The 22425-nt window shown below is 42.4% G+C and overlaps 1 protein-coding gene across 6 annotated transcripts in view; it reads left to right on the forward strand.

Annotated features, from left to right (window-relative positions):
- The window catches only part of LOC115075605 (cytoplasmic phosphatidylinositol transfer protein 1-like), a 124493-nt gene that overhangs the window by 70494 nt on the left and 31574 nt on the right, over positions 1 to 22425 (forward strand). For 4 of the 6 annotated variants that reach the window (XR_003852566.1, XM_029576155.1, XM_029576159.1 and 1 more), the window contains exons 1-3: positions 3300 to 3542; positions 4819 to 4967; positions 20908 to 20996. Coding sequence is in view for 5 of the 6 variants with exons in the window: in XM_029576155.1 (XP_029432015.1) it covers positions 3321 to 3542; positions 4819 to 4967; positions 20908 to 20996 (460 nt within the window). In the remaining variant the exon portion in view is untranslated. Of the gene's footprint in view, positions 1 to 3299; positions 3543 to 4818; positions 4968 to 20907; positions 20997 to 22425 lie in introns of those variants that run through there. The other 2 variants (XM_029576156.1, XM_029576158.1) reach the window with 1 other exon arrangement.

Consider the following 22425-nt stretch of genomic DNA (forward strand, 5'->3'; position numbering starts at 1 on the left):
TCCCCCTCATCCTGTCTGGTAGCTACACCCCAGCCTGGTTTTGTTTAATCTCCCAGAGGAGGAAAGTAGCAGCAGGCTTCTTATCTGTCTGTCTGCTTCCTTCTCCACAGGCTCAGGATGAAGTTTGTCCCACGCATGGCCCATAGTCTCACAGGCCCTGCCAGCGGATCAAACCTCCTAGAGAATCAGCGGGAGAGGAAGCCCCATGGGAGTGCCAAAGGTGATTGAAGTCAGAGAGGAGAGGGGGAATTGAGCTGCACCTCCCAAAATCTGGCCCTATAAGCTGCACTGTTGATGCACCCCCTGGATCCTGCAGTGTCTCATTAACTGCACGGGCAGCCAATGGCATAGCGCCCTTTAGCCAGCGCCATATTGGTCGTAGGGTCTGTGTGCACGGAATTTTCAAATGTATGTGTGCTGTTTTGCCCCCCCACAAAACAGGTACAGGGCACGCGAGTGTGTTCAGTATGCATGCTCCGTAGCTCCTAAAGCGCAGTGTATGCAGGATAAAAGTACCTTGCAAATGTTGCTTCTTTAAAATTGCCCATAATGCACAAGCATTTGTTGGGGTATTCAAAAGTGGTCTCCATCGGTGCACACTCCATGGGTGCTTTTTTACTTGCATGCTTTGCACCAGTAATCAGAATCTGCATGGGCTTTTGCTTTGATTATTACCCCTGAAAAATAACCTGCCAAGACTGCACCTGCTTTCTTTGCATGTAATTTTTCTATCAGGAAACTTAACCCTGGGCAGTTCCTTTCCCCGTCCCTGAGAACATCTTCAGAATCCGCAAGTAAAAAAAAATATGTGCATTGCTGAACAGCATGCGTGCCTTTAGCCACAGGCAGGTTGGGCAATATTTAAACCCCGCACCCACTTACGTGGGTAAAATAAGTGTTTACCTGCACAAAAGGCTTTGAATATTGCCCTCTACATATCTTATTTAAAGTACTTGAATATTTCTGTCATACTCTTTGCCCAGGGAATACATATTTCGGTTCTTGAGTTTCTTTTCATAGACTTGAGGGTTTAGACTTTGAACCATTTTGGTAGCCATTTTCTAGACTGCTGCTACGCTGTCTGTATTGTTTTGGAGCTAGGACTCTCAGAATGCAGCACACATTCTGGATGAGATCTCGGAGGCTTACTTTTTTTTTCCCCAACTGGTTATACCTCTCTGTGCATCCCTTTGGTTATGTCCATCTGTGATGCTGTTGCAACCTTGAGTTCTTCAGATATGATCACCCCAAGATTTATTTATTTTATTTTATTTATTTTTATTTAAAGATTTTTATATACCGGCATTCGTTGTGGACATCATATCGGTTTACAATAAACAGGTTAAGATTGGAAAATTACATTGTAACAGGGAAGTCCAACTGGGGTGGGGGGTAACGACAGGCAGCTAAGAAAACAAAACAAGGTTACTCATGTGGGATATAACAAGTCGTAGTTCCTCAATATGAGAAAAAGGCAGTAGACATATTGTAGTCTACTTTGGCATGGGTTGATCTCTCTCCTGTTTGATACATCATATTGCCTCACCCCCTATTAAGTAGAGCTCTCTAAACGTCTACACCCCAGTGCATGACGCTGCACTTTTTTGCATTAAATCGTAGTTGCCACACTTTTGACTGTTCCTCAAGCTTCCTTAGATCACTTCTTTTTATCTTCTCCATCTGGCATGACCATCCTGTTGCAGATTTTCGTATTGTCTACAGAACGACAGACCCTTTTCTTCCAATTCCCTTTGCCATATCACTTACGAAAATGTTGCGCTTAACTAGTCCTAAGTCAAGGATTGATTCCACTGGTAACCTCCCTTTCCTTGGAGTGAACTTAATTTACTAATACCCTCTGTTGCCTCAATAGTTTCTAACCCAATATTACCTCCTTAGGACCTGCTCAGCTTATTTATAAGCCTTCCTCTGGGTGACAGCATCAGAGCCCTTACTGAATTTCAAGTAAACCAAATCAGCTGCTCACCCATAGTCTAAACTTCTGGTCATCCAGTCAGACATTTATCAAATTTGTTTGACATGATCTCCCTCTAATAAAGCTGTGCTGCCTTGGATACTCCGATCTACTGGATGCAAAACCCTCCACTGTCTTTCCTTTTCACGGTGACTCCATTAGTTTACCTGCCACCATGGCCTTTAGCTGCCGGCCTCCCCCCTATTACCACTTTTGTGTAGAGCGTCATCTACCAATCTAAAGTGCTCTGGAATTGCTCCTCTCACCAAAGAGCGGTTGAAAACCTCTGTCAGCTGAGCTGCCAGACTCTTCTCTAAAACCTTTTTCAAATTACGTTTTGATCCAGACGGCAAGAGAACAACCGAAGGACAACAGAGGAGAGCGACTGAGCTGCACTGCAGAGCTCTTACAGAGGCGCTGCCATGTTAGATACACGCAGTGGCTTGGGGAGGTGAAGCTGCTGAGGAGAGGAGGGCCATCGAACTGTCAAACATTATGAAGCACCGGGCTGGGGGGAAGGGGGTAAGCCGTGTTAGTCTCCAGTAGCAAAAACAACAAACGGGCTGGTGCCACCTTATGGACTAATTGATTTATTGAGGCATTGGGCTTTGGAGGACGTGAGTTCACTAAGGCCAACCATCCTTTCTAGCTTCTGACAATCTAATCTCCTGACTGTCTGGACTCTTCCCTCTGCTTTCCCACACTAGGGTTGCTGTGCACAGTGGAAAGACAGACTCTTGTACTGTGTGCAGTGGGTCAGAGTTATCCCCTGCTGCCAGTTTTTAAAAATAAGATCTTTATTATAAACACCAGCCAATGTGAAATCTCTCGGTGTGCTAACAATAATTTAATAAGTGTTGTGCAGAATACCCATTTTTAGTATGAGTGTTTATTTGCACAAGTTTGGGCTGACTGAACATCATGCCCAAACTTGCATGCAATAACTTGTTTATACAATGAGAGGTACCAGCGCAACACTTATTAACTTATTGATTGTAACCTCGGATGTTGCCTTTGTTGCTGTGTTATTTTTAGTTTATTAGTGGAATAAAAATCAGGTGGGTTCCATGACTTGCCTTTTCCCCTACAATAGTGCCTGATGATGCAACTGAGTGTTTTGTAAAAGTTGAGACAGCCTCCCCCCCCCCCCCCCCCCCCCACACCCACACATACCACACACCACCTCTTCCTCTCTCCTCCCACGCCATGTGGAACACTGTGGCTCACATGCAATGCAGGTTTATCTGCATAAAAAGCTTATGTACTTTGCATCTGCTTCAAAGGAGGTGCAAAATATTCTCCTGCTGTGGGGAATTTCCCCCTTGAAAATTAACCTGTAAACTCCATGGGTAATCTCAGAATTGCCCCAGTATGGACCACCCATAGAATCTCAACCTATAAGCTTAAAGACTTAAATTTGACTGACCAACATTTATCACTTCTCAGGTATGGCTGGAGAAGGGAGCAGAGCTTGTGGGAGGACAGAGTGAATATATCTTTTGAGTCCTTTGTTATCCAAGCTGATAACATCAGCATATACAGGCAAGGGCAAACAGAAAGACAGAAGGTGAGAAAGAAGCAAAGGGAATCAAATAAATATGCAGGATCACCTAAAAGTGATGTCTGTCTTAGATAAATTGTATACACCTTTTACAAGTACAGGGCTAATTTCAATATGTCCTAAATATGCAAATTAGAAGTGGAGAGTGAGTGGGAACTGAATGGCCACTAAGTGATAACTTGTTCTGTCCTGTTCGTTTCTAATGCATTGTGTGTTCCATTCGGTTTGGGAAGACCCAGAAGAAAAGAGATTTTTTTGAAAGAGGGTGAGGAAGGAAGCCCAGAACAAGCTGCCTGCGGGTTTTTTCTCACAGCCGTTGCTATGGCAACAGAAGGATACACACCATGTTACATTTTGACCCCAAATTGTTCCATGGGTCGTTAAATCTAAGAGTCTGGCATTTAATTGTGCAAACCTAGTTAAGCACTACTGGCTGTGACTGCTGCCTGTATCACAGGTGGGATTACGGGGGAGGGGGCCAAGAAGGAGGTCGTTAGAAGCTGGTGAGAAGGTTCCTGTTTAACGCATGCATGACGTCATTTGTGTCTGGGAGGGATGGGCTGACATTCCTCTTTATCAGCACTTGCATTGTGTCTAAAAATATGCATCTTCCCCATGGGGCTTTTTAACACAGATCCATTTCCATACAAACAGCAAAAAAAAAAAAAAAATCCACTCACCACCTGATTCTTCTGAGGGTGGAAACCAGGATAGAAAATTCTGGGCCATTTGGCTTTTTGGCAGGATAGATGAGATGACCCTAAAAGGGACGGTCACTGTCATGCACAAAAGCATCTTATACAGTTTTTGTAAGAAGTGAATATTGTGTGTGTTTAATTTGATGGTATTTTACAGTTCTACTGCCTTGTTTTGCCATGGAGAACTGGCCATATAGGATGTATGATGAATAAGAGGATCTTTTTTTCTAAAAGAATCTGCCCGTAAGAACAAATGAGGATCCAGTAGTAACAAACTTAGTGTAAATGAGCATGGAGATTGAAATCCTCTCATCAGAGGAGAAGGTTGATACTGCCAAGGCAGGCTTTGGGTCAGAACTTAATGAATTGAAACCTATATTCACATCTCTTTACAGGTAACTACCCCTATAGGTTGATCCTGTGTGAAATTATGGTATGGCAATGACAGTCTCCCTGTACATTGACCTATCTGCACCTTGGACACACAAGACTGGTCTTTCATTCCGCAGTGTTGTGTCCTCTCTGATTGGCTTCATGATCCGTATGTGATTTTTTTTTTATCAGGTATTTCTTTCTTCTTTCAGTACCGGATTGGACAGCTGTACACAATCAGTAAGCACAGCCACCAAGAGAGTGATAAGGGAGAAGGAGTGGAAGTGATAGAGAATAAACCACATGAAGACCCAGTCCACGGGCAGGGGCAGTTCACAGAGAAACGTGTGCACCTATCCAGGTGAGAGTATGAGTGGGAACTCACTTGGTTGATGCTCTGCTTGCCAGAGGGCCTCTGTAGCTAATCCTATCTCGTGATAAAGCTGCTTTGGAAAGTACTCTGACATTGCACTGGAGATAAACCGTTATGAGGGCATTTCCATATTTTACTTAAAACCAACAAGTACCCAATGCTAGTACATTTCTTGCCTTTTCTTCACCCAGCTAACAATGGAAGCCTTAGATCAGCATATTCCCTGCATGCTGACCCCCAAACGTGTCACAGTGTGTCTTGTTTAGTAATGTAAGGTTAGTGACACGGTTCGCCTTCCTATAGCAGCAGAGCCATCCTTTGTGGCGGATGGGGAACTGGAGTGATTGTTGCAGCCCCAAACAGCCATGGTAACTCCAATCCCTAGGTCACTTCCTCTGCTGGAGATCAAGGAGTTTTGGCAGTCTGCACTGCAGAGGCCAAAAGGCCTCTTCCCACCCCCACAAACTCTGCAACCTCGGGGAAGGCGGATGGCCAGCTCTGGTAGATTCAGTCCAGGCCCCTCACCCACTTAGTCAGTCCTGTGCAGCAGCCCCAGATTAGGCACCCATCTCCCTCCATCCTCATAACACCAGGGTAACCCTGACGTTTATTCTTCTATAGGAACCCCATATTAGGACCTTCTGGGGCAGTTTACACTTTCCCATAATTCATTATTTTACATTCGGTAGGACTCTTACCATGGCCCAGTCATACAGACGGAGAATTTAGTGTGTTCAGTGACTCACCTGCTAATATATTCCATTTTCAAGAACATCATCTCAGGCTTCCCAATATGTTCCTGCGTCGTTTCCTTTGATGAGCCTCATAAAACCATTTTATAGTGTTTCAGCCTGTTGCTTTCCAGTAATGTACACTGGTTTATTATGCATCATTATTTCTCCTATAGTGTTCTAAATCAGGGTGCTTTGTCAACAAATTACCTACCCCAGAGAGTTGACACTAGAGATAGTGGCTTGCCCAAGGTCATGAGTAGCAATGGCATCAGATTTTTTTTTATTACACAAAAATAGCAGTGATACAAATAAAATAATTGCAATAATTAGCATAGAGTACCAATTATTATAGGAAATGCAGGGTATATAAACTATCAAGCAAGACATGTCATTATCGGCAAAACAAATAAGACTCTCCAAAAGCAGAAGATCAGAGGAATCATCCCCACTTTGCCATCACTACACTATTGGATCCCCAAAAATATTGCTTCCAGCTCACAGTAAAATACCCATACAAGAAGTCAAAGATAAAAGAAACAGCTAATAAGAGAAAAAATAGTAACTAGGAAGTAAAAAGACACCCCCCCCCCCCGAACCATCCTATTCTTATTAACTACATCCAGGAAGAGCTTCCAGGTGTTCAAAAACATCAGGATAAGGATCCCTAACATTAGCTGTTTCATAGCTTGGAGATGCCAAAGATTTTGAATCCATAAAGACAAAGGAGGTTTGGATGATGAGTTCCAATGCAAGGCAAGAAGACTCCTGGCCATTACCAATATATGTACAAGTATTGTAGGACGTCTCAAGTTATCAACACCATGAGCTTAACAATGTCACCACAGAATCCAGAGGCATTTTAACTTTTATAATCTTATAAATCTATGAAGTAATTTCAGACCAAAAGATCATAACGGATGGGGCACTCCTACTAGACATGAAAAGGAGCCATTCCCTCCATATCCTCGCCAATAAAGAGAATCCTTTAAAAAACCCATTCTATGTAACTTTATGGGGGTATAATACCAATGATAACAAATCTTATACCCATTCTTCTGAACAGAGGCACTGATAGAATTCCCTTTATGCATCCTAACAAAAATGTCTTCCCATTTTTTTCTCTGAAAAATTGAAACCTAAATCTGGTTCCCAGGCTCCCTTTAGATTAAAACTCTGAATATCATCCTTCAGTAGAACACTGTAATTGAGAAAAATCAAACCTTTTATTTCTATACGCCAATAGGATCAGTTTTTCAAAATCAGTGAGCCCTCTATCGCACTTTGATTTCACTGGATCAATAATAGCCCATCCATAAAATTGTAAATATTGAAAAAGAGGAATTCTGGTAATAAGGAATTTCTCCTGCTTAGTTTGTAGGGTGAGGAAAGAGTTCCCCAGCTCTATACAAGCCTCCAATAAACCACACAGGAAAATTAACCTTTGAGAAATGACCAGGAAACTTGGAACTCTATAAAAGAGGAGAGCAAAAAGGTGATAAATTGTTCTAACAGCTATGCCTTATCATACATACATATAAGATCGGCGATAGAAGAGTGTGAGATAATCCAAATCATTTTTTTACCTTAGAGGAAGCCCAAAGAGGAACAGCACAATTTTTGTCCATAGGAAGTTCTCTTTCCATTGGGATCCAGTGCATATTCAGAAACTCATTCAATCAAAATACAATATTCTTTAACAACGTATTCCAATAGTACACCCCAAAAATCTGGAAGTCTATGTCCTCCACTATCCCTCTATACAGACAAGGCTGCTAAATAAAGCCAGAAATGAATGTTTTGAGCTGAAAAAAAAGGAAGTCGAGACATAGGTAGCATATCAAATGAAAATATAAACCTGAGAAGAATGTTCATTTTAACAGTGACAAGTCTATCAAAACAAATATTAAAGGGAGACCAAAAATCCCTAACTTTATCCAGCAAACACAAATAATTCAATTCAAAAAGTCTCTTCAACCAATTAGGAAAAATAACTCCTAAGTATTTCAGAAAATCGTTACTCCAGTTAAAAGGAAATATTGCTTCAATTCTTTTTCACATATCCGAACCAACCATAATTCCAAGAACATCTTTTTTGCCCTCATTAACCTGCAGAGATGGAAGAGGATTAGTAATACAGAGGAGATCATCATGAGCAAATAACGCTGTCTGATTGTCACTACTATCAGCTCCCACAATACCTGCATAGTTGGGATGTTGCCTAATTCAAGCAGCCAAAGGTTCCATCTCAAGAGCAAACAAGGTGAAAGGGGGCAATCGTTCTGCATTCCTCTAAATAAAAGAAACCTCTGGGACAACATTCCATTCAGCTTAATGTAAGCCTCGGGTCAAATACTAGAAACTATAGACCCACTTTAAAAAATTCCTCCCAAAACCAGACTTGCAAAGAGACATAAATATGGCCACTCATCCCTGTCGAATACCTTCTTGGCATCCAAAAAAATTAACAAGGCATTGTCTTCTCTATTTTTAACATAAAGTATTAAGTCTATAGTACACCTGACATTATCCATCCCTTGCCTTCCTTTAATAAAACCATCTGATCTCTATGTACTAAGATAGGTAAGATCTGCTCAATGCTGGATACCAAGATTTTGGCCAAAATCTTATCGTACTTCAGTAGGGAAAGTGTGTATTGGAATTACATTTAACAAGACACATACAAAACTGCAAATGCAAGACAACCAGGAACAGAATGTTCTGTCTCTCTCCTGGAAGCTCAGGAGAAGATAATCTGTTTCTTTCTGTAATTGACAGTCATCTTCTGGACGACACTGCAGACCAGTCTAGTGACATAGGGTCCTCTACAGGTTTTAACTCTGCCAGCAATATGATCTGCTACTTCCCTAAGATCTTCCAAGTCTATGATGAAATAATCTCTTCCATTATGTGAGATTTGCAATTCAAAGGGAAAGCCCCAATATCTTATACCCTTCTTTTGCGGTAAAGTGGTGGAGCTTAAAATTCTTCCACTTCGCCAAGGTGTATTGAGATAAGTCTTTAAAAATGCTTATAGGGTAATAGTATTTGCAGTTTGAAGGTGGAGAAGCAATGTGACAAGGCGATAGCTAAATCTAGAAGATTGCTAGGCTGCATAGAAAGAGGAATAACCAGTAAGAAAAAGGAGGTGATAATGTCCTTATACAGGTGCTTGGTGAGGCCTCTCCTGGTGTACTGTGTTCAGTTTTGGAGTCCATATCTCAAAAAGGATAGAGACAGGATGGAAGTGGTCAAGAGAAGGGTGATGGAAATAGCGAAGGGTCAGTATCAGAAGTCTTATGAGGAGAGGATGAAGGATCTAAATATGCATGCCCTGGAAGAGAGGAGGTGCGGGGAGATAAGATACAGATCTTCTGATACCTGAAAGGTTTTAATAATGCACAAACTTCAAATCTTTTCCATTGGGAAAAAAAACAGTTAGAACTAGGCGTCACAAAATGAAACTCCAGGGAGGACGACTCAGAACCACTGTCAGGAAAATCTTTCTTCATGGAGAGGGTGATGCATGCTTGGAATGCCTTTCCAGAGGAGGTGATGAAGAAGAAAACAATTAACAAATTCAAAGGAGCATTATTTATTTTCTCAATGTATATCCCTCTGTGTCCACAGTTCTAGGCGGGTAACAAAGAATACATACTTAGTTAATATAAATAATCATACGAACAATAAAAAATAGGAAAAAGCATGTTAAACAGATAATAAAGCAAAGTTGACTTCAAAAAATGACAAATCTACATTAAAAGCTTGCTTAAAAGGAAAGCCTTAACATGCTTTCTAAAGGTCAGATAACACTCAATGTTCCTGATCTCATTCGGGAGGCTATTCCATACGGCCCTACATAAAAATACCTCTCTCTCTCTCTTGTCTTGCTGATGGTGTCTCTAATAGGGTCGTGCTGACAACCTGAGTGTACGTGGCAACTTATAGAGTTTTAGAACTGAATTAATGCAGATTGGAGTATCACCTTTTAGCACATGATGAACCATTGTAATAATTTTAAATTGTATCCTTGTTTTATGGGTAACCAATGGAGAGAGAGCACAAGGCTGGGATGATATGATCATACAATCGAGTACCTGTCAATTATCTGGCTGCTGTATTTTGCACGACTTGTAAACAGCGTAGCATGTATATTGGGGCGCCAATGTATAAAGCATTGCAATAGTCCAGTTTAGAAATGACTAATGACGGGACTATATTGCAAAAACCATTTTAAATGTAAAAAATTCAAACCCCATATGCTTTTAACTTAATGTAAACTCTAGTTGCCACTTGTCTGATGTTCTTTCATTGATCGGATTCTAATTTCATCCCTAAATTTCTCACAGCATGAAAAATCTTAATGCTCAAGTTGTTAAAATGAAAGAAATTTGGATAATCACTGATGGAAATCCTGACCACAATAATTCACTGCAATACTGATGTCATATTCATTCTATATTACTATGGCTTATTTTAATAAATAGGTAGAATTTATTTCGTTATAACTTCAATGCTATCTCCACCTTATTTATTAGTCATTTACTATTATTATAGTACCTATTTGATTGTACGGCTGTCTTTCTTTTATGAACAAATGTAATGTATTTGATGTTTTAAATTGTGTATGTCTGCTGTAAACCGCCTAGACGGCCAGACCCTGGCAAATTCGCGGTATATAAAAACTTTTAAAATAAATAAAAATCTACTTAGTTTCATAATGTTAGTTTTTTCAACATTAAGACAGTTTGTTTTCAAACATCCAATTGTTAATTGTGTTCAAACATTGTCACACTTGATTGAATGTTTTGGGGATAGGTGACATCACCGGAAGAAAAAACTGAACAGCCTGTAGCCCGCCCCTAGGTTTTCCAGTATGCTACAGACTGGATGCAGATAAACAGTAAATAACGCCGATAAGGCTGACCTTGAGGCACAGCCAGCAACTATGTCAAACCATTTTGAGGTTTGATCTGATCATCTATTTTTACTTTAAACGTACAGCTTTTCAGAAAAGATTCAATCCTTTGCAGTACTTTCCCAGTTAATCCTATATCCCTGAAGTGCTGCAGTAAAATATGATGGGTAAATAGTTTCAAACGCAGCTGAGATGTCCAAGAGTACCAAAATAGACACTTAGCATCTCAAAACCTCATCTGAATTCATCTAGCTTAGACATCAGTAATGTCTCTGTATTGTGGTGTGGATGAAATCCAAATCGTAATCTATTTAAGATGTCATTGTCATCTAGAAATTCTTGCAGTTGTTAGTGCTATTTTTTTCAATTATTTTTGCTAACATCGGCAATGAGGATACTGAACGATAATAATTCGTTGGATCATTATGATCCAAATTACCATTTTTATTTATTGGTCTAATTGGGATAAACCCTATGGATCCCTAAAGGCTAGAGGATGGAAATGATGAAGAGGGTGCATGGGGATAACCTGCATGGAGTGACCATTAATACCCTTAACAGGAGGCATGAGGATTACTACCCTTAACCAATAGCCTTGATGCTTTTGACGCAACTGTAACATCAGGTGCTTGGTTTTGATTGTATGTATTACTACCCTTATCGTAAGGCTGGGGGGTAACTGCATGGTGAGGCAGATACTACCATAAGAAACATGCTGGGCAGTCTGGATGAACTATTTGGTTCTTTTCTGCCATCTTTACTATGTCTTATTATTCCTTCCCTTGAAGTCCAAACCATCTTTTCCTCACACATTACTGAGAATTACTTGCTTATCCTTAAAATAATGTAGGAAAGCAACAATAGTTTTAGGATATCTTCGGCCTTCCACCTATGGTGTTCTGTCTCTATGTGCGCTCTCAGATTTTACAGTCTTGTCTGCCAAACCAGGGATACAGGACTTTTAATGCATCATTAAGCGATTTAGCTGTATCTTCGGTCCTGTCTCTCTCTGGAACCCTCAGGACCCTTATGTTGTTCCTCCGTTGACGATTCTCAAGATCAGCCTGACATTCTTTGAGCTCCTTAGTAATTTTTCAATGCTCTACATTCTCGCGTCAATCTGCTCTTCAATATGTACTTCATTCAGTGATATTCTCTCTTTTAGACATTTTAATCTCTTCTTTGAGGTCTGTAAATGCACTGCTCACGTCAGATCTCAGCAGTTTAATCTCTTTAACGAGTTCAGAAATTACTGACTCTGCCACAATAATATTCAAGCTTTGTTTAGGATCCAACAGCGGTCTGGAACTAGGCACGTCCACAGACCCGTCATTAAACTCAGGGGATTCCTTTACAGATCTATTGAGCTTAACCAACGTGGCAGCATTTGAAAGCTTAGACTCCATCTTTAATGGGATATGAAGAGAGCGCTGCAAATTCACAGTGAGAAAAGGAAAATAATGCAAACGGGAGAAACAATTGTTCAGACCAACAAGCAGGGTCTTTTGCATTTGTGACAACTGTACAATAGTTAAAAAAAATAAAAAAATAAAAAAAAATAAATCCAAAAATGGGCTCAGTAATATCCTGCAGACTACATGAGGCAGATCCACACATACCCACATTTTAGGTGCTTAAATGTAGGTGCTTCTCAGCAATATTTTCATTTAGACAGATCTAGGTGCCTAACTCCTATAAGTTAGGCACCTATTGTAAAAATGTTTTTGCTTTGTAAGAAATTTTATCTGTTCCCAACTCTGGCCCCGTGTAAGCACAGTTGTATGCCGCTTTGTGTGAAGACTTTATTCCCGATACAGCAAGGAGTTTTGCACACAAACCAGCATTAAACTGAATTGCAAATGAGCACTCCCGCCATTTAAATCCCATTCTAACGAAGGTATTAGATAATAGCTATTACTGCCTGGTGCAGAGAGCTGCGTAGGCTTAACTTGTGGTTTCTTAACACTGGAAACGTAACACCTAATCAGAGCTGGTATGAAATTACTCTGCCTAAATCCCTGCATTGTGGCTTGGGGATTCTGTACTCGGAATGTTTATTAGAACACTGTCAAAGTAAAAAAAACTTTCTCAGTGATTTTAATGTTTTACTCTGCTTTTTATATTTTAATGCAGAAATTTTGGAGCAGATATTCAGCCACTGAGCGGCCAGTTAAGTTAGCCGAATATAGCTATCCAGCTGTATTATTGGGGATGTTCGACAGCACGGCTGCACCGCTGAATATCCCTGGCTATCTTAAAGTTAGCCAGATAAGTATATCCTGCCAACTTTAGGACAGCCCTATGACGCGACCAGAGTTAGGTGCACAAATTATGCGGCTAACTCAGAATATTGGAGTTAGCTGCATAACTTAGGTGGCTAACTTTTGGCCAGCCCTGAAACACCTCCCACCCGCTCCTTGACTGCCCCCGAATTAGGTGGCTAAATTCTAAGTGCATATGGCTTTAAATACAGCCAGGTAGCCATTTAGACGGACCTCTTTGTTTTTCTGCACCAGAGAGAGACAGTTTGTGCACACAAAATGTTTTATGTGCAGAGATTGTATTTTATGCATGTTAAGCGGGTCATCTGTGCACATTTTTTTTTGGGTTAACATGCCTTTTCTGCTCTCGCTGCATTAGCAGGCCATTAGTTTAGTGCATCAAGCGTAACCTCACCTATCTTACTGATCAAGTAAAGAAAATTTGTACTAAAATTTTAGTTCACCTTTTTTATTCACGTTTTATTACATCAGGCTCCATGTTCTTATAAAAAAAAAAAGTGATTATATTAGCAAGGGAAATACCTACTCTACCTGACTGTAAGTCACCTTGAGCTACCAATGATGAGGCATAAGGTGAATCCAAATAAATGAAGGTCTTTTATTCCCACTAGTTCTCTGATGGAGGGCAATTGTGTCCTGTGTTTTTAATGCTCAGCATTCCCCTGTAGGGGCCCACTACTGCCACAATCCAGAACGTCCCCTCCTCCCACATCATGCAGTAGGTGTCACCTCTCAGTGTCTTTGTATTAACCTTAATTTTCTCTCCAGTCCTATAGGCAGTTAGTCCCTGATTTTCGTCTGGGGTGATCAGGCACGTTGGATAAATATATTTATGTATTGCCAAGAAGCTGTCTATATTTTACCGCTGATAGAGGGGACGCGCAGGGGCCATCTCTCTAATCTGTGGAATATAATTTGCTTCATGGCTATAGGGGTCTGAATACTAACCAGCTTATTTTAGGTTTTTTTTTTTTTTTTGCTGTACGAGGGATGGAAGTTGAGTGTGAATAAATGAAAGCAACAGTACTATGCAGAGCCTTCAGCATGTCGATTTGCACGTTTATTGTGTTCTCACTTGGCGTCTTCTTAATTCAGGGGTGAGCAAACTCGGGGGACAGGCCCCTCAGGGGGAGACGTCAACAGACCTAATCGGGGGAGGGGAGGGAGCAGTCCACTGCCTGCCTGCCTAATCAAGGAAGAAGAAAATGGCTTACGCTGTCGAGTCTTGGTGCTGTGGAGGTACCGTAACTCGGGAGGGTGGGAGCTGCCAGAATGCTGTGATTATGGTGGTGAGCGTGCCACGGCTTGGCCGTGTGTTTCTCTCTCTTTCGGTGGGTTGGGGGGAGGAGCTGCTTCTGCCGTGGCAGGGAGGGGGGGGCCCGGACATGGGAGCGGGCACTGCCCTGTTCCACCATACAGACCTCAGCCCTGGGGGGGAGGAGTTCCTGCTGGGATCCGGTCCCTAACCAGGGGGAGAGCTCACAGCTGTTCCCCACCAGGGGAAAAGAGGTGGTGAGGTAGGGGATGGGAAGGGGCATAGAGGCCAGAGAGAATGAGGAGAAGGGGGTATAAAGGCAAAACGTGCGGGAGGGAAGCAAAACATGAGAAAATAAAAATTAAGCTGGGTAAGAAAATTAGAGAGAAAAATTTGTGAAATCAGTGTTAAAAATAGAGGAGCAGTCTTCTTGGCTCCTAAACAAATTTGGCTGGCACCTAAGTTTTATTGAAAACTTTTCCAGCTCTTAACATTGTTGCGTACTTCTTGTGTGTCTGGCTAATGCTATAGTGGCGAGAGTGTTTCTCTTCTGTCTGGAGGTGGCATGTCCGTGTTTTTCTATCTATGTGTGGCATGGCTGTGCCTCTGTGCCTGTCTGGGTGTTGGGTTTCTGTCTCTCTGTGGGTGTCTGGGTTTGAGGTATCTTTGTGACTCGGTTATTTACACTTTCGAATAATAGAAGGACTAGGGGGCATTCCATGAAGTTAGCAAGTAGCACATTTAAGACTAATCGGAGAAAATTCTTTTTCACTCAACGCACAATAAAGCTCTGGAATTTGTTGCCAGAGGAGGTGGTTAGTGCAGTTAGTGTAGCTGGGTTCAAAAAAGGTTTGGATAAGTTCTTGGAGGAGAAGTCCATTAATGGCTATTAATCAATTATACTTAGGGAATAGCCACTGCTATTAATTGCATCAGTAGCATGGGTTCTTCTTAGTGTTTGGGTAATTGCCAGGTTCTTGTGGCCTGGTTTTGGCCTCTGTTGGAAACAGGATGCTGGGCTTGATGGACCCTTGGTCTGACCCAGCATGGCAATTTCTTATGTTCTTATGTTCTCCATTTCTGTCTGCGTGGGAATAACTCTGGGTATGAGAGTGTGTGCACCCTTGTATATCTGTGTGTGCTGCAGAGTTAACTTGGGGATCAATACTTCAAAAACCCACCGAGCATGTAAAGTCGCCCAGTCTTGCATGGATATTCAGCTGCACATACGCAGCTGGTTGTGGGGCTGAATATCTGGTTAATTTGCCCTGCGTAGATCTGAATCGGGCAGGTTTAGGCCTGCCATTTGTGTCCCTAGGGTTACCAGGTAGATAACACACCAACCAGCAACATTTGAAAGCCTGCCTCAGTAACACCTCTGGCCTGGCTTCTTACCCAACTAAATCTGACTGGCTTGCAATTTTAATTGCATTAATTTTAGATGGTTAAAAGAGACAACATTTTTAAACGGTTAGATTTACCCAGCTAAAACTAGATTTCTTTTGAGCGAGGTTATAATCTTTTGGATATCTACTCCTTAGCAGCTCTGTTTCTTATTACTCTGCCTCTTTTATGGCTCCCCCAACATGCCAGCTCCCCCACGTTTTTCTAAGGATATTATCAATTAATAAACTGACAAAAGGAGAAAAACAGAGAAGGGTGTCCTTGCACATCTGGCGAAGAGACACGGAGTGATCGGTATAAAACAGCCTTTATTGGAATGAGCCCGACTCTGGCCGAGTTTCGCTCCAACAGGAGCTGCCTCAGGGGCTATTAAGGGCAAGAAATATAATTTTAAAATTTGAATTATGATACACATACATGTGTTACATAAATGGGTGTACTTACAACAAAAACAACATATACATACATGTTAACAAAATACATATATAAATGAATAACATACATAACTGTAAAAACAGTGTATTTGTATGTGTATGACCTTGGTGCAAATAACTAGGACAAGAGCCAATATCTTAATAAGTGAACTGTACACACCACATCTGGCTAAATTGATCTGTTTGAAGGAGACCCTGCTTTATAAAGAGAAATCAGCAGGGTTGGTGCAGTGGGAATTTTAAGATCTCCGAGATAAATTGTGGAGTTCGTCATTACTTACGTAGCCTTGCCTCAGTGTGACCCTCAAGCTATATTTTAGTCCTTCTTAATAAGAACATGGAAGATTTCAGGCCATGGCGTGCCGTATAACGTTTGCCTTCAGCCGTGGTACAGCAGCAGAGGTACCACGTTGCCTCAGCCGGGATCTGCCTTATTAGGATGGGCCAGTGCTAGTGCTTTGGTTTGTGCAAGCAGTTGAAAACAGATATTGGGGATTTTCAGATTCTCATCTCTTACCCCGGAGCAATGCATGCGAGACTCCTGCTGAGAGTGTAGTATTACGAATCCGTCCATCTGATATTTTTTTTTTTAAATATATTTCTCTTAAATGTCCCAAGAGTGAAGTAAGAGGTTCAGTCTGGTACAGTCTAAATATTGGTGGTCTAAATGAAGGTTCTTATAAAATCAGCTTTATAGCTCTTATAAAAGCTGTTGATAACCAGTTTTCCTCTTTTTCATCTATTTTTATTTTTTTTTATTTCTGGTAGTTTCTACCTTTTTTTTTTTCCAGCTTAATCAGATCCTGTCTCCTTGAGCCTTTAATTTGCAAATGCCAGGGACGTTTCCCCCCCCCCCCCCTGTGTCTTTAGCTCCCCAACGCACATCTTCCCATTTTTCCTAGAATGGCCATCGCAGCAGCGAGCCACGCACCAGGGCACTTTCTGGAAACCTTTTGTCTCTGGGCTTGAAATCCAACCACCAGTGGTTATCCTTAACAAGGACCAACACTCACGCCTTCCCAGACACACACACCACACACACTCACCACACGCACACACACGCGCGCACACACACAGACATCCACACACCACACACACACATACCACACACACACACACACACACACGAGGAATCCTGATCCAGGAATCCTCCATACGGCCTTTGGGCTGGGCCCACTTTTGATCATTTGTACCTATTCTGTGAATTCAAATAATAACTGGATTCTTCATGCCTTCCCCTCCGGCTTCTCTCTCTCGCCAGCTGGATCCAAGATGCTGACTGTTGGAAGTCTGAGCATCACTTACAGTCTGGTCGTGTAGCCCGAGCTTATTAGCACGCATAAAACGGCTGCTTAGCCACAGGGGGCTGTGAGGGATATATTTAGCATGCACCTCGCTCTCTCACGATTCAACTCCGAGGAGGGCTATTTATAGCAGCTGAAAATTAATCAAACACCTCACATCTCCTCTCCCCTTCTCTGATACTTCTTCTTTCTATTCCCACCTCCAATCAGGTGAGGAGAAGCCGTCAGCCAGAAAGCAGGGGGGAAGGGAAAAGCAGGGTCACTGACTGCTGGCTTGTCCAGCCCTCCTCTTCTCTTTCACACATCTGTCTTGTCATGTAAGAAGAGAGAACCAGCAGTTTCGGGTGTGTGGGTCAATCTCTGTTTGTGTATATATAATTCAGCAAATGTATATTTGAAGGGTTTGAAAAATTCCTCCAGGACTTACATATCAGGGCCAAATTTTTGTTTTGGGGTGGGGGGGGGGGGAGAGAGAATGCGCAAATTCATTTTTTCCAGGGCGAGTACATCTCCTCCTCCACCCTATACAGAGCTTGTGCTCTCCTCCTGGACACCCCCCCCCCCCCCCAACCAGGTTCAGACCACCTTCTTTCTCTCTCCTTCCCCTCCGGTCGTCCCCCCCACGTTATTCTTTCCTCTTAGCCCTCTCATCCTCCTCAGCTCTTCCAATACTGCTGTTACGGTCCTCTCTCTGCTTCTAGGGGGGGCCCCAGTTAGGGGACAGAAAGACAGAGATGCCTCTTCCTGGGTCCCAGTCTGTGTGGTGTGGCCTCCGTCTCTTTACAAGCCGCCATCTGGACCCGAAGATGGCGTCGCTGTACCCGCAGAAAAAAAAACAAAACGGGGCAACGTGGATTTTTGTAATTCTGATTTTTCAAAAATAATTTCCGCGGGTAAAACAGCTTTTTGAAAAAATTTGCCCCAGGGGCTGTGCACGTCAAAGTATGTGTGGAAGTAACGTCGCCTTCGCGAGGGGCTGGAGTTGCGCGTACGTAAGTAAATGTACGTGCACGCGGTTTTTTTGTTTCCATCCACTCCCAAGCACGCACGCCGTGCAAGGTTCCACGTGCATCCGCTAACTTTTCAAGGCAGACTTGTGCATGTAAGTCCACTTTGAAAACTTAGGACGGAAGTCCACGTGTGCTTTCTGGGTGCAGAGTTCAGCCTTGCGCAGTTTCTCATGAAACTCCCCTTGTAGTGTGTCTGTGTTGGCTTTGTGTGCCCGGGTGTGACCGCACGAGTGTCTTTGATTTTTCTCCTCACTTTTGGATCTTTGGGTCAGTCAGTGTGTCTGTGTTAGTCAGTGCAGATTTGATTTTCAGTAATACGTGTGCGTATTACTGAACCAGCTACTACAGAACGCTACGGCCAGGATCCTCACAAAATCCAACAAGAGGGACCATATAACTCCAATTTTAAAGAATCTACATTGGCTTCCAATTAAGTTTAGAATCCTTCATAAACTATTAACAGTCACTCACAAAGCCATACACAACACTACTCCTCTGGATCTTACAATACCTTTGCAACTCCACACCTCGGTCCGTCCAATTAGACTGGCCCAGAGAGGCACTCTTCAAGCACCCTCCATCAAGACCTCCTTCAGTAAGAGAGCTATATCCGCCTCAGGCCCCAAGCAATGGAACCTGCTCCCTCCTGAACTGAGGCTGGAACAATGTCCAGTCACCTTTAAGAAGAGACTTAAGACTCTGTTGTTCGAACAAGCCTTTCCATAACTACTCACCTCAGCCATGGCTCTTATCCGTATCATGAGTACGCTATACAACTTTAAGCCTTCATAGTCCGCCCCTACTCAATCTCCCTGTTTTTCGCCCAAGTTATACAGACCCAATTTTCTATACTTGCTTCACCCACTTTATGTTTTTCCAGAATATGTTTTTCCAGATTATATCTACCCTGTTCATTGTTTATCCAGGTTATTTCTACCCTGTTCATTGTAAAACAAGACTTTGTCTCTGTTATATTTTTGCTGGTTGTAATGTAAACTGAAGTGATAATTTATCCTGTTAATTAAACCTCGGTATATAAAATTTATAAATAAATAAATACATGTTTCTAGGTGAGCATCTCCAGTGATGTGGGGTGTGTATTCCTGTTTATATATCGTTGGTTGTGTGGCAGTATGTATCTCTCATTGGGTACATTCTATGGATGTGTAATAGTGTTTGTCTGCAGATGTATATTTCAGGTATTTGTTAGCATCTCCAGTGGTGACTGTCTCTGGATATGTATCTTAGGGTAGTGGCTGTTTGTTCTATGTATACAAAAGCATATACATACTTTAAAACTTTGTATGTATTTATAGAACTGCACTAGTGAAAGTGCCTGGAATTACTTCAGTTGTCTGGTCCATAACAGATACAAATTTAAAAAAGTAAACAAAGGTGATATTATTTAATTTGATTAAGTAATTAACAGAAACTTAGAGGATCTTTCTATAAACTACCCTGACTGCATATTGGGCATCACCTTCATCCTGTGGCAGCTGAAGAGGCTTGCAGGATGGCTGCCACAGGGACCCCATCCCACGGTGGCCAAAGGAGACTTCTGACACGTACCCCTTCCCACATTGGATGAAGAAGAGGCCCGGGGTGTGTATTTGTATGTGTGAGCGGAAGCCTGGATGTGAGGATGTGAGCCAGTGTGTTTGGGTGTGGGTGAAGGTGTGTGTGTATGGGGGGAGTCTCTGCACGTGTGCACGGGGACCCTTGTGTGTGTGTGTGTGTGTCTGTATGTGCTCAGGGTTGCCTGTGTGCGTGTGCACTTATGCGTGTGTGTGTGCCTGCCTGTCCCTGTGTGGGAGCGTGAGAGACGGGGCTTTGCATACAGAGCTTATTAGCAAAAAATACCCAGCATTGCTCAGTTTATATGGTTCACAACTGATGAGAATGTTCAAAACCAAATAAAATTGGAAAAGATAAATGCTGTTTTGATATATTAAATTAAAAGAAGAGAGATGGAGCATATTGTCTATGGACAGTGCACATTTTGTTAATCTGTGTGCCATCTGGTGGCTACAGACAAATAACGACAATGTAACTGACCAGCACAAGCATATATATGATGCAGTATTGTACTGGGACATTATTGATGATACCATTTTAGCGCCAAAAATAAACCCTGCAAAGATAGGGGGAAAGGCATGGTTTAATGATTAGAGCAGTCAGTAATTGTCAAGAGATCTTTGGGGCTTTTAGTTCTACTCTCTGCCCATGTGACCTTCGGCAAACCAATTTTTCTCCATGATAGAGAAGTCTTTGACCGATTGAGAAGCTCTGCTCAGGTGGGGAGTGATGCTTTTAGGTGACTTTTAGGTTTGATTACATTGAGGGGATTTGAAAGCTGTGACATGGGTGAAGGGGGGATGCCATGTTGGTGAGAACCATTCCATGAATAACCCTGGGGATGTGTGGCAAGGAGAAGAGGAAGAGAAGCAAAGGCCTTCCTTGAATTGAGGGACTGGCAGAGTTTATGCTTCAGTAAATCCTTTTGCTCTTTCTTGACACTCCTTGGGGGAGAGGCTCCTTGGATGTCTTTGAATAAACAAAATAAGCTCTTGGAATTTGTTTTCTTCCACAGCAAACTGCCAAGCTGGGCCCGGGTGGTGGTGCCAAGAATATTCTACATCTCCGAGAAAGCTTGGAACTATTATCCATACACCATCACAGGTAACATACCTCTTGCTCATGTGCATGCATGCTCTAGCATCTAAGTGCCATCGCAGGTAACTTGTTTTCTCATGCCCTTCCTCGTTTGCTAGAGTGTTATTCCATACCTTGGGGGCAGTTGTTTTATTTATTTAATTAACATTCTGCTTTTCAGCCACTTCAAAGCGGATTACATTCAGGTACTGTAGTCTCTGTTTTGGGATATCTGGAATGAGTATGTGTGAGATTCGCTTACACTGGGTCACCAGTGCATGCAAATCCAGTCTCCTGCATAGTCATTGTGTCTGTTCGGGGAAAACCAAGCTGGTTAGGCGTACCTCCACAACTGAGTTGGAAAATACTGGTCTGCACATACATATGTCTATAAGAATGGGGCGTGCAAGTATGTGTGTGTGTGTGTGTGTGTGTGTATATATGCATATACATATGTAATTTTACATAAGTGTGTGCATAGCCATTTATGTAACAACATCCCTAGGCATGGCAAATACGAGTCTCTGATACCCTTTCCCCATATATAGAGATCTGTCTCTCTCTCTCTCTCTCTCTCTCTCTCTCTCTCTCTTTTTCATGACTTGGTGCTGCATTCTCTAAGGGGGGGGGAGATATTTAATTTTGAACCACTTTTTCCCCCTCCCCCATCTCCGCATCTGAAGACAGACGCGAGTCTTCCAGCTTTCCCTTTGTCCTCTCCTACGCATCCTCTTTTATTCTTTTTTTTATATTGTGGATTGTTAAGAGCAGAGAATGCTCTGGGGACGAGCAAGCAGCACTCGTTGCTTTTGTTAAGCGATGTCTGCTGATGTGTCGGAGCACTTCAGAATTCAGCCAAATGCAGAAGATCTCGGGTTCTTTTATTCCTGAAAAGTGGTGTTAATAGGCACAGACGTGTCTGCAGAGCTGAACTGTGCCCATGGAGACCTTTCACATTCTGCCAGGGTAACTAAGAACGTCTCTGGCCTTCCTCCCAGTGATAGATTCCATGCTGCTTGCTTATCAGCCTTTTGGGATCCTGCCCAGGTACTTGTGACCTGCATTGGCCACTGTTGGAAACAGGATGCCGGGCTTCATGGACCCTTTGCTCTGACCCATTATGGCACATCTTGCATTCTTATGCCTTCTCAGCTATCCTACGGGGTAAGGGTGGGGCTCACTACGAGGGGGCTTTTTGGATTCACCAGCATTCTGCCTTTGGACTGCAGAGATGTAATGACAATGAAATGCACAAAAGGTGCCTTTTTCCATCTCAACAGCAAGGCCACTCCAGACAGAATCTTGCAGAAAGAGAGGAATTTACTTAGTCTAGTTACTCTGTCTGGGCCACGTGTGAGTTTGATCTGCAGACTACAAGAGGGGGGGGGGATAAGAAAAGAGAGAGAAAAAGTGAAGTGGGAGATACAAAGAGTGAGATGCAACCTGCAAGTAGGTG

The sequence above is a fragment of the Rhinatrema bivittatum genome, chromosome 14 (assembly GCF_901001135.1).
Source record: "Rhinatrema bivittatum chromosome 14, aRhiBiv1.1, whole genome shotgun sequence".
NCBI classification, from domain to species: Eukaryota; Metazoa; Chordata; class Amphibia; order Gymnophiona; family Rhinatrematidae; genus Rhinatrema; species Rhinatrema bivittatum.